The sequence below is a fragment of the Pollicipes pollicipes genome, unplaced genomic scaffold (assembly GCF_011947565.3).
Source record: "Pollicipes pollicipes isolate AB1234 unplaced genomic scaffold, Ppol_2.1 Scaffold_7262;HRSCAF=8765_pilon_pilon_pilon, whole genome shotgun sequence".
NCBI classification, from domain to species: domain Eukaryota; kingdom Metazoa; phylum Arthropoda; class Thecostraca; order Pollicipedomorpha; family Pollicipedidae; genus Pollicipes; species Pollicipes pollicipes.
Genome location: NW_023597055.1, coordinates 14,670,115 through 14,682,320, shown reverse-complemented (window position 1 = coordinate 14,682,320; position 12,206 = coordinate 14,670,115). Strand labels below are relative to the sequence as shown.

Below are 12,206 nucleotides of genomic sequence, written 5' to 3'. Positions count from 1 at the left end.
GCTGCTTTAAGTTCGCAGTGTGTCATGCGACAGCTTCTTGTCCCTTTACACGACAAATCGAGTGAGGGATAACTGACGCAGTGGGAGATTGGGCGCAACGACTGTGCCACCAATGCCCAGTGTAACATGACTCGGATATGGAACTTCGTAACTGCTCACAGCACAGGCATGCCAACTCAGCGGGCCGCATCGCCGTGGTGGCTTCAACCCGGCGTCCTGACCGACATCAAATCCACCCAGTCTCAGTCAGGGAAGCGAACAAAACCACAAACTCAGTTGGCAGTCTTTTACATAACGAGCGACAACATTGGCATGCGCGCATTACACATCACGGGACAACTCGGCCTACATCGACGTCGAAGGAGGTGCCCTTCAACCCTCTTACAACACGACTTAACAATACAGACGGCTTCCATGCTGCCCCGAGTGGCCAGGCGTCGGCGCTGCTTGGTGAAACTGGGATGGCTGTGGCGCGCGCTCACGCGGCGCACGCTGACTTGAAAGCGGCCGTGACTCGAATGAAATCAAGCTGAACATGATAAAAGCAAGGCTCAAGGGAGGGTGAACAGGATCTTCACACCGTTCACTTCGCTTGGCTTGGCACTGACGGGGTCCCCGCTTGAATAGGCACGATGCTTGCACAGTGCAAACCAAACGGCACGCGAGCATAGAGCCGGCCTTAATGAGCGAGGATAGAGCTGGCCAGAATGAGCGAGGATAGAGCTGATCTGAAAGAGCGAGCATAGAGCTAGTCTCAATGAGTGAGCATGGAGCTGGCCAGAATGAGGGGGCGTAGATGCTGGTCTGAATGAGCGAGCATAGAGCTGGCCAGAATGAGCGGGCCTAGATGCTGGTCTGAATGAGCGAGCATAGAGCTGGCCAGAATGAGCGGGCATAGATGTTGGTCTTTGTACAAACACGCAAACAGAGACATTCCAATCCGACAGCACGGCACCTGCAGAATAACTCTCGCCCTGTTAGCAGCGCCGTCCAAACTCCACACGCGAGCCGGGTTTTGTACAAAGAAGCAAACAATTAAACAATCTGGCGAAGGCACTCCTCGCGCGGCGGGCCGCACCAATCGAAGCCGTCCGTCACTTGGTCCGCCGGAGGGTCCGACGCGTCCTGAAACAAGGGAGCGCACTCAACGGCGACCAAAGAACAGCTGACGGGAGCATCCGGCAAAAACCATGCGGCGCCGCCTCGCGAAGCGTCCGGCAAAAACCGTACGCGCCGAGCCGGTAACCGCATAGGAGATCGGCTTGTCCGGAAAGGGGTTCAGGGGCTTCGAAAAGCTCGCGCGTGCTGACGGACGTCCAGACACTGCTCACGCCCTGCCGCAGGACCAACACCCGACCGCATCCCGAAATGGGAGTCCCCGGCACTGCAGGGGCCCAGCACGGCCTCCGCCCCCACGCCTTCCGTTCGGGCTGCCGCGACCTTAGCCTCGGCCGGGGCGTCCCACGCATCGCTTCAAGGAGCCAACAGCACACGGCAGGGGGCAGTCCAACGGAAGAAGCACTCGCCCTCCAACGATGTGACGGAAGACGCCGCTGTAAAACGCTGTATAGTGCCGAGCCGTTTAAACAGATGGGGACGTCTAGGGCACGGTGCTTGCAGGATACCTCCCGTCACTTTTGCAGTGACAAGCGGATGATTATGCGTGAAAAGGTGGGAAGCACCGTTTAGAACTACACACGAGTGTGCGCAAATAGGGAGGCAAGTACCGTTTAAAAAAAAACCACCGGGGGCGTCGGCGCAAATCCCTTCAAATACGCGACAATAGAGCGGACACTGCTGTTACAAGGCGGGGGGGGGGGGGGGGGGGGAGGTGGGCATCTTCTACGCCCACAGCTTCTGTATTTCTCGGCCAAACAGCTGCCCGCCTTGCATGCATCTTTAGCAACTAGCAAACGGTACATGCTTCATAAAGCTGGCAGATACTTCATCATTTTATTTGAAATAAGGCGTCCATTCAGACGCGTCATCTGGACGACAAATGGGGGAGGGGGAGGGGGAGGGGACTTTATGTTAGTCTATCTTACACTGCCTCACTCAGACAGAGCGGTCGGAAAACAGACGTAAAGGAACAACATGGCAGTCCCAGGTCCCGTTGACGCCACAGCCTAGGGCATAAATGGCGGATGAGCACTGCAACTTTATAATGAAGAGTACCAGTTGTAGGCTTTTCTGCCGAAAGCTTGGCGCTGCCTCAGTTCTCGGCACAACACCACGGGCTTAGAAATTAACGATCCATGTTTTAAGAGAATTGCAATTAAAACATCTTGAATAGGTTCTTGAGCTAAACGACACGAACACCGCGCGCCGCCACGACCCCGCTGCGAATGTGACGAGCCCAAAGGTTTGCCACAGCTTGCATCAGCACACACCACAAATTGAAGTCGTGGTTTTGAATCTTCGAAGCTCACAAAACTGCTGCGATGTGGCCGCGACAGAGATGCATCTAAAGATCAAGGAACTTCACAAGCACGACGCAAGCCAGGCGACGCAGGTAACGACAGCATCCCAAGGCCACGGAAACGCAACAGACCGCCTCGAAGGCGACCGCTCCTCATCCCACTAGCTCGACGTCCGGCCTGTGCTTACCCTGAGGTGGCGGCGCTCCGCTTCCCGGCGAGGCCGCTCCGCTGAAGTCGAGCTCGTCCTCTCTGCACTGGCTGCTTCGGTGCCCGCTTGTGTCTCGCCTTCGCCGTTGTCCTTGCCTCCATATCTTCGGTCTTGCTCGCCTCCCTCTCCGCTTTCTTCGCGATCATGCTTTCCTTTCGCTTTGTGGCCGTCTTTTCGTCACCACCCTGCTTCGTCTCTATTTCGACCAGGGTGGCTTCCATCTTTCGTTCCTCGTCAAGCGTCGCGTTCTCTTCTCCAGCTTGCACCTTCTTCGCCGTCCCTGTTTCCAAATCCTCGGCCGCCTGCTTGGTCTTCCCCTCCGTCGACATCTCCTGCTCCGCCCCGGCCACCTCCCCGGCCGCCTTCCGCGCCGAGTCCTGCTCCGCCTCGCTCGCCCCCGACGCGGCACCCGACGGCTGACCCTCACCAGACAGCACCGGCGCCTTGCCCGGCCGTCCTGGCACGCTCGCCGTGCCCTTCTTCGGGCCGCGCGCCGCCGTCCCCCCGCTCCTGATCATCCTGGCCTTGCCGCGGCCGTCGGCCATCTCCCGCCGAAGCCCCGCCTCCGCGCGCGCCTTCCTCGCGCGGCGCTTCTCGGCTCCACTCATCGGCCGCTTCTCTCGCTGGAAGAGAGGCGCACGGATCAGGGTGGTGTGTGCGGCGACCCGAGTGGCGACAACCACGGAGAGTGGTGCTCGTCAGATCGTGGAGGGACTCATACTGCGGCGAGAGGAAGGAAGAGCGCGAGCGACGGGTAGCAAATAAGACCAACACTGAGAGGAGGACAGAGGAAAGGACAGCACAACGGATGGAGGGGGCGACGCCGGGAGGGAGTACAAAAGGACACACAGGCAGAACAATCAAGCACATCCGTACTGTTGTGAGATACAATTTGCACAGCCGTTTTGGTACAAGATCGTGATCAGCCTTCGCGTAATTCCCAACCTTTTCCTGGTCCCAGAGAGGTGACCACCCCGGCCCCCACCGCCCACCCCAAACCAGATGGCCCAATGTGATAGACAACTCCACGATGTGACGTTCATACTATGTCCTCGCAGAGCACCGTGGCCAACACATCGCGTCTGACCTCTACGACCTCTGGCAGCGATGGCGTGGTGTCCCTGACGCCCATCCTGACCGCCGCCGCCCTGCCCTGTCCCAGCGATGGCGTGGGGTCCCTGACGCCCAGCCTGACCGCCGCCACCCTGCCCTGTCCCAGCGACGGCGTGGTGTGATCGCCGCCGCCCTACCCTGTCCAAACGACGGCGCGATGTACCTGACGCCCAGCCTGACGGCCGCCGCCCTGCCCTGTCCCAGCGACGGCGTGGTGTCCCTGACGCCCAGCCTGACCGCCGCCGCCCTGCCCTGTCCCAGCGACGGCGTGGTATCCCTGACGCCCAGCCTGACCGCCGCCGCCCCGCCCTGTCCCAGCGACGGCGTGCTGCCCCTGACGCCCAGCCTGACCGCCGCCGCCCCGCCCTGTCCCAACGACGCCACTGACCGTTTTCAGGATTTCGTCGGGGGACCAGGCACGCGGCGCCCGCGAGCGCCGCCCACTGGACGTCCTCCTCACTTCCGCTTCTTCCTCCATCTTCGCAGGGGGCTCTTGTCCTTCGTCCAAGGTCAGCTCGTGATCCGCGTCCAGTGAATCGACGTCCTCCGTTGGCGAGAGCTCAATCTTTGCCGAAGCACCATTTTCCTCTTCGTGCCGTCCATTTTCCCCCTTTCTCCCAGACTTCTCGGCTTGTGTCGCGTTCTTTCCTTTCCTTGCAGCGATTTTCTCTGCCAGCCGGAAGGTCGGCTCCTTTGCTAATGCTTTCTCGATTTCTCCAGACACCTCATGGTCCGACGTCTCATGATCATGATCATGATCATGACTACGACCAGGATCGGCCACAGCCTCATCAGCGCGCATCCCGTCCTCCTTGCCTGGCTGGCTGTCGCCTACCTCCTTCTCTCCGCCCTCTGCCGACACTCTCGCCCTTTTCTTCGGACTGGCCCGACCCCCTCGCGGCCCTGAGGGTATAGAGAGGACGGAGCGGTGCGCAGGTCAGTGCAGTCAACAGACCTCTCCAACCCAGCGTCGCAGAAACATACACCCCCGCCACGCGAAGCTGTCACGCACGTCCCAGTCACACAACAAGCTTCAATGACCGACGACAGCCCGGCCATCTGGGCTTACACCAACCCAATCCTCTAGGCACGCGCACCACGTCCCGGGCACCTGGGCGCCGTGCAGCGTGTCTGACACTCACGTTTAAGGCGGCGCTTGGCGGAGGAGACTCTGCCGTCGCCATCGAGGGGGCGCCTGCCGGCCGGCCTCGCCTCGCCGAGCTCCGGCTCGCCGGGCGGCTCCTCGCCGTCTCTGACCGCCACGATGTTCCGTAGGTGGGCGACCGCCGACTGCGATGTGAAACGAGGCGGAGAGTCAGCGCGATGGCAGGGAGCGCACGTGGTCAGCACAACTGGACTGCGGCACCCGGCACCACTGCTGCATGGGGGCGCAGGCTTACCGCAGCTGCGGCGCCGGCTGCACGACCCGGGGCGCTCCGCGGTCACCACACTCACCGGCTACTACTTGGGCCGGCGAGCGGCGGCAGCGATACAACCGAGCCCCGGCCTTGCACACGGACGTGGGAACCGGACGTGGACCACCGGACCGCCGCGCCGGTGCCGTGGGCGGCACATGACGGTTGTGGGCGCGGCAGCATAGGACAGAAGGTCAACGGGACTGAACCACGACCCGGGGTGGAGGGCCGGAACCACTGGCTCACCACGGTGTAATATGACATTACAATACAATTGTGATATGACAATGAATATGCCACAGGGGTGTAGCAATTCCGGTTCAGCAGCCAGTTCTAATTCCAAGCCTAACATACAAGCTTATTATATAGCCAGGCTAAGCTTCTCTAATTAATAAATTATAAGCTCGTGGTTGTGAAACAAATCATCGACATGGCTGTGGGAGGAATGGCGCAGTGCATGCCGTGCGGAATATTGGGTATGACATGAAGACTTGTACTCGGAATAACTTACATCAGATATCACGTAAAGAAGGTTCAGGACATGATGGTAGTGATAATTTAGGGTTTTTGGACGCATCGACTGCGGTAGATCACGCACCGCCCATAACTATAATTTTTACAGGGCCGCAAATCAAGCACGTGTATCAAACAGGTCACCCTTTAACGCTGTGATGGTCAGGCATGGCATCAGGCGAAAAGATGACTGGAAAATCTAAAGCGCAAAGAATCTGAAACACTTTCCCAGACCCAACATCATGCGAATAATCCCCTAAAAAGTGACGTAGCGTGCGATTCCGGACGTTGTGTACGAAGCGCTGGACTCTCGTTGCAGCAAGATGGCGGCAAGCGACGAACACGTGATGCACGCTCAGCAGCTGACGAAAATAGACCCGGACCCAAGAACGCAAAACACAGGTCACGGCTGCTCCACGTCAAAGGGTCTAAAACAACAACGACAGGCGCAGCGCAAATGCTTGATGGCGTTTCTCGCCGCTGGTGTGCATTTTGAAATAGACGACGCATATTCCGGCTGCATGTGTCGATTCATACGTTTCGGCTCAGCTCGACGCGACTCACAAACAGTGACGGAAGTCACAAACTTAGCGTGAGCCGTCCGTTGCCGAGCGAACCTAGCGGTGTCTAGCTGTGCTGGCCGCCTGCTACGACAGCGCAATAGCTTTCTTTTTCTCCGCGTGTTCCAATTACGAGCACTAGTCAGTCGTCGCCCAGGGCGTGACAAAATGGCTTCAACGGGAGGTCCAAGACTCGGGCGGCCACAGCCCACTCGGGAAATGCTGGGAGAACACGGACTTCGGGTCTCCACGCCACCGCCGCGGCTCGAGTCACAGATGGCTCGGATCACAGCCGGCTGGGGTCTCAGCCCGCTCGAGTCAAGGACGGCTCGAGTCAATAACAGCTCAAGTCACAGGCGCCTCGAGTCACGATCGGCTCGAGTAACAAACGGACCAAGTCACGGTCGGCTGGAGTCACAGCCTGATCGAGTCGCAGACGGCTCGGGTTACAGACGGATCGAGTCACAAACGGATCGAGTCACAGTCGGATCGAGTCACAAACGGCTCGAGTCACAGACGGATCGGGTCACAGTTGGCTCGGGTCACAGACGACTCGAGTCACAGACGGATAAAGTCGCAGACGGCTCGGGTTACGGACGGATTGAGTCACAAGCGGCTCGAGTCGACAGACGGCTCGAGTCACAGACGGATCGAGTCGCAGACGGCTCGGGTTACAGACGGACCGAGTCACAAACGGCTCGAGTCACAGACGGATCGGGTCACAGTCGACTCGGGTCACAGACGTCACGAGTCACAGGCGGCTTGAATCATAGGCGGCTAAGCCATCGGTGGCTCAAACCATAGACGGCTCGAGTCGCAGCCAGCCGCCTTACAAGCCGCAGCATCCGTACGCATCCCGCCTCGCCCGTGGCGAAGCCCATGTTGGACAGCACGGCCGCCAAACTGCCCAATCCGCGGAGGAAGCCGACCTTAGCGAGGCAACCAATTCGCGCGCCACCACGGCGCCCGCTGCTGTCGTCGACGAAAGCCGCGTTTTTCTGGAGGGAAGTACGTGCCGGTAGAGCAAGGCTTGCCCTTATTCGTCGCTTTCGCGAGAGAGTAGTTGGCACTTGGCACGCACGGCTAATGCCTAGGTAACCTAGGGCTGTGAAGTCGGTGCAGGACTCGACAATGACCCTGAGATCTTCCCCACGCGGGATCTCCGGCTGGACACCCAGCCGGGAGGGCCTCAGGTCAACCCTAAATCACCAACGTCCTGTTCACGCAGCAGCCCGCGCTGGGACGGCACCATTTCAGCTGCGATGCATCCTTTCAGCTATCATACAAAACCACGAAGCAAAGCGCCACCGGGGAGTGGAAACGCCAGGAATCAACGAAGTCCAATCTGTATCGCAGTCCAGCCCGGACCATTTGGCTGTAGCGAAGGCCAGTGCAAGGGTTTGGCCGGCGCACTGCGTGACCCAGCCGACCGGCGCCGGTCTTCACACGTGTCGCGAGCCAGGTATTTCCTGGAGGCATCTCGCCCTCATTTGGTCGGGTCTTTTGTATGCAGGGAACGAGCGTCGCGTCTAGACGGTTACGATCGGTTGGGGAAATGCTGCTAGGAACGTCCCAAGCTCCATGCATGTGAGGAGACTGAAGCGTCCTGTTCCTTCCGGGCAGGCTTATTCACCCTGGAGCTGCCCTTTTATACGTACCAGACAATCTGAGCATGCACCCTACAGAGAAAACGTGAATCACAAAGTAACAAACGGCAAAACGTTATTCATTAATGCGACCACCGCCACACAGAAAACGCGTCAACTTCTGAAACCGTCTGCGAAATGCAAAACATCAAGTGAAAAACAACCGGTACAAACAAAATGTCGTGCACCACGCAATGACGTGCACTAACGTAATAAGGTGAACCAATGCACTGAGGTGCACCAATGCGACGAGGTGCATCAGTGCAATGACGTGCATCACGCTCTTGCAATGCTGCACGAGGAGCACCGCCTACGGAAGCCGCCTCGCCGGTAAGCCCCGCCCGGCAGCAGGCTCGGGAGAGCAGCTGCAGACAGCGTGCCGCCCTGTCTCCCCTTCCCCTCTCCCCCCCCCCCCCCCCCCCCTCCTCTCCGTCCACGGCTGAGACAAGGAAGCGACGTGTTTGTTCGCGGGCGACTGCCCAGTGTAACGAGCCGCCGTCTGACGCGCTGCACTTGTGGCGCCATCTTTTGAATGGGTGCTGTATCGGCACCTACCGACTGATCCGCCAGGCACATGGTCACCGATCGCCCTACCTTGTCTCTCACCTGGCAGGTCTGGGGCGGTTACTAACCAATATTCATTCCAGATATATCTTATGTACGGACGTCCATCACAAAGACCATACCAGCTAGACCACGCTGCCCGCCGGCCACAGAACAAAACCTGCACTCGTCTCCTGCCTGCCACCGAGCACACCATCTAGTTGCCGAAGGGGAGATCACCTACGCCCATTCCGACCTGCATGAAGATCACCACGTGCCCCCCCCCCCCCCTCCGTCCTCCTTTCAGTTACTGGCGGCGCCGCGCGTTCCCTGGCTGTCTGTTTCCTCTCTCAGAGGGCACCCCCTGTAGCCCCTTCCCCCATCAACACAGAGGGCACTCCTGTAGCTACCTCCTGCGCCTACACAGAGGGTGCTCCCTGTAATCCCCTCCCGCGCAGAGCCCCCGCCCCCAGAGCCGCTCGCGGGGCCGCAGCTCACCTGGCGCACCGGGCCCGTCTCCTCCGTCTGACTGATGAGCGCCCGGCAGAGCACGCAGACGCCCTGGCCGGGTTCGGCGCGCACCGGCCGGCGCAGGCAGCGCGCCAGCGCCTCGGCCAGCGGCGCGCCCAGGCGGCGCGTGCGCGCCGGCAGCAGCGGCCACAGGCCCGGCTCTGGCGGCGGCTCGCCGCAGACGGCGCACAGAGGCGCCGCCGGCGCCGGCTCGGCGTCGGCGCCGCGCGCCACCGCTGGCCGCGCCGGCTCGGCGCGCGCCGGCGCCTCGTCGGCCGGCGCCGGCTCCCGCGGCCGCTCCTCCTGCGGCTCCCGCGGCTCCGGCGGCTCCTGCCGGCCGGGCGCGAAGCAGCCGTGAGTGTCGCCGCGCAGCCAGTGGCGTACGCCGCTGGCAGCGCTGAAGGTGGCTTTGAACACGCTGCGGTTTTGGAGACATTGTACGAGAGCGAAGGTGTGGCTGTGCATAGCACAATATCATTTCAGGGTAAGCTGGGAAAGCCCCGCGCACCGCACTAACGCCGCTTGCCAACGGGACGGTGTGAACCTGGTCGTGAACCTGATGGTCGTCGCCTATACTACCCATTCTTGGATCTTTTGCTGATTTCCATCGCTACTACTCCAGTGGAATCGATAATTCGTTGAACATCATTACTGCTTTGCATTCACTACCATTTCTATACTTTATTTTCAATGACTATAGCCTGACGGCACCTTTCCTGGGCGTCGTCGCCCCTCTCCCGCACCGGTTCCATACCGTTCCGGAGACGGTGGTGTCGGTGTCGGTGTCGGTGCCGGTGCCGGCGGGAGGTGGCTGCCGCGGTGGCGCCCGGCGTACGGCGCCGTCGGTGGCAGCTGCCGGCGCCTCGGTCCCGCCGCCCGTCAGCGCCTGGTGACACACGGAGGACGTTGGTCGCCTCGTGTCGCCCTGCCGGACGCTGACTTCGATGTGAGCAGATGCACCAAAATGTCGCTGAGGGTTGTGAGAATCACGCACAAGATTACGGCCATCCGCAGAAAGAATACCGGCGACAAACGGCGACACGTTATACAAGTTGAAAAGGCAAACTTTCCTATGCTTCATCTCAAGATACAATCAACTGTTTGTGAATTTCCCAAGTCCTATATAAAAGCTTGCCAACTTGTTGAAAATGTGCGCCAAATTTTCTGGGACATTGTTAGGACGACCATTAAACGCCAATATCCACACAATTTCTACATTTCGGAGAGCTCCTCTAAAGTGGTAAAATCGCTCGGCGCAACGTAACGACCCCGAACTGCACGTATGTGACGTCACTGGTGTGGAATATCGTAGCGACGAAGCTATTGTGTTCCCACACCATTTGAGCGTGCACCGAAAAGGTACCTATGAGGGAAATAAGATTGCAACCGCAACATAAAAACGGCATACAAACCGGAACATAAAACGGCGCAACCAACCGGTTTGGAAGCAACACCCACTGAACAAACTTGTGAAGGCGTCGCGCATTGATGCGACTACTGCCACGCCAGACATATGCCACATCTGTTTGTCCTGTTAAAGAATGCGCCCTCTGAACAAGCATGTGAATAAACATACCGAGAAATGCTTTCAATAGCGCATGTACGTACCTCTCTCAGGCAGTCATACAAAATGGTCCCGCCACGATCCAATGATACCAAAGGATCCTTCCAAGCGCCCATATCAGGACAAAAAGTCAGCGACGGCACACACTTGGCACTGGTGTCTGCCTCCGTGCCAGTATGCCTCTAGCAGGCGTCTCACCTGTCTCCCCGTGGCCGCCGTCGTACGTGTGGCGGCATGCCGCTGTGACGCCTGCCAATCCGACTCCTCTTGCCCGGCCATCAACCGCTCCATGGCCTCCTCCACGGAGAACGCCCCGACCTCTTCCGCGGGCGCCACCTCGACGGTCGCCGAGCGCTGCTCTGCAGGATTCCCCTCCGTAGCAGGGGTCGGATCCTCCTCTGCGGGCGCCGCTCCCGGTCCGGAGAAGAGACCAGGCTGACCGCCCCCAGGCTGCGACGCGTCCTCGACAGGAGCTTGTCCCGTCTGGTACCCGTGGTCCTCTCCGTGCACCTCCTCGGTCAGCGGGAGGGGCTGCCCGTCACGTGTGGAACCCTCGGCCGGATAGGCGCCGTGGGCAGGCGTCGCTTCCACTGCGTACGCATGCCCCTGCTCTGGAGGAGACTCTTGTGCTGAGAGCACACGGTCGTCTTCTGCCTGGGTCTGATCCGTAGGGAACGCATGACGGCCCTGAGCCGGGGTGTGCTCCGAGTAGGCGTGACTCTGTTCTGCAGTTGCCTCTTCCACCGCATAGCCGTCATCTGTAGAGAAACGGGGATCAGTGACGAGACGATGGAGAGCGGTTTCTCGGAATATCTCCGCTGTTTCCGATGGAATCCACGTGCCGTGAGGCTCCCTTGCCCGCGCAAGCTCAAGTTTCAGACTGCGCTAGTGTTGAGCGCGGCTGCTCATACACGCCAGGCCCAGTGAGGCATTGAGAGGTGTACCATAGCATCACCACTCACTGGCCCTCCACTGACGACGATTGAAAAAGCACTTCTCCGTGGTAGATAAGCTTCCTCAAATGGAGGGGAGATTGTCACATCCCTTGTGATGTGGCTTTTAACACCATTGGTATTTGACTGAAGTGGATTCGTTAAACACCCATCTGTTCAGCGCATTCCTTCGGCGTTGTACGGAGCTGCACAGGTTGTTAGGCCACCGCATTTTACCTCCAGAAAAAGTGCAAGATTTTAAAACAGCGCAAGGTCCTACTTAGCGAGTACTTTACTTCTGCGAGTAGCTCACGGGAAGCTACTCGCAGAAGTAGCTTTCCCCGTGAGCTACTTGAATAACCACTTTATTAAAAATAAAAGAGACGCTCCAGCGACTGACCAGCGTGCTCTGTCGAAATGTACGATATGCTGCCGTCCTCGTTGGTGACCTGCAGCAGTCGAATGACACCATCGGGACCGGCGGCCCCTTCCGGCACGCGCAGCACCACCTGGTGCCCATCCTCCTCCTGCAGCACTAGCTCTTGGCCGGCGCTGCCCTCGGGCACCTCCAGCACCAGCTGGTGATCTGCTGTAGGGCCTTGCAGCACCAACTGACCGCCGTCGCTCTCCTGCAGCACCAGCTCGTGCGCATCCTGGTGTTCTTGCAGCACCAGGCCTCGGCCGGCCTTCCCGGCCGGCATCTGCAGCACCACTTCGCCCTGCTCTGCACCTTCGCCGTGCGGCATCTGAAGCACCACTCCGCTCCCCTTCCCACCCTCCTC

At 59.5% G+C, this 12,206-nt stretch overlaps 2 protein-coding genes across 2 annotated transcripts in view; both read right to left on the bottom strand.

Annotated features, from left to right (window-relative positions):
* Window positions 1–267: 267 nt before the first annotated feature.
* Window positions 268–8,999, bottom strand: LOC119114311 (uncharacterized). Its single transcript, XM_037238506.1, has 5 exons — window positions 8,917–8,999; window positions 4,884–5,031; window positions 4,130–4,644; window positions 2,608–3,251; window positions 268–1,125 (listed from the first exon to the last, which is right to left on the bottom strand). The coding sequence occupies exons 3-5, from the start codon at window positions 4,541–4,543 to the stop codon at window positions 1,095–1,097; spliced, it is 1,089 nt and encodes a 362-aa protein (XP_037094401.1). The 5' UTR covers window positions 4,544–4,644; window positions 4,884–5,031; window positions 8,917–8,999; the 3' UTR covers window positions 268–1,094.
* An 808-nt stretch (window positions 9,000–9,807) lies between these two features.
* Window positions 9,808–12,206, bottom strand: part of LOC119113478 (uncharacterized) — a 2,524-nt gene continuing 125 nt past the window's right edge. Inside the window, exons 1-3 of the mRNA XM_037237787.1 lie at window positions 11,825–12,206; window positions 10,665–11,250; window positions 9,808–9,814 (exon numbers count right to left, since the gene is read on the bottom strand). The exon at window positions 11,825–12,206 is cut by the window's right edge and continues 125 nt beyond it. Of these exons, the coding sequence (XP_037093682.1) occupies window positions 9,808–9,814; window positions 10,665–11,250; window positions 11,825–12,206 (975 nt within the window). The remainder of the gene's footprint in view (window positions 9,815–10,664; window positions 11,251–11,824) is intronic.

Bases quoted from the DNA above. Each gene is read 5' to 3' on its own strand.
- LOC119114311 (XM_037238506.1), bottom strand. From the start codon at position 4,543: ATGCGCGCTGATGAGGCTGTGGCCGATCCTGGTCGTAGTCATGATCAT. The intron at 3,252-4,129 runs GTCAGTGGCGTC...CCTCTCTTCCAG, and splicing joins CCGACGAAATCCTGAAAACG to CGAGAGAAGCGGCCGATGAG. The intron at 1,126-2,607 runs GTAAGCACAGGC...CCCTTGTTTCAG, and splicing joins CGGAGCGCCGCCACCTCAGG to GACGCGTCGGACCCTCCGGC.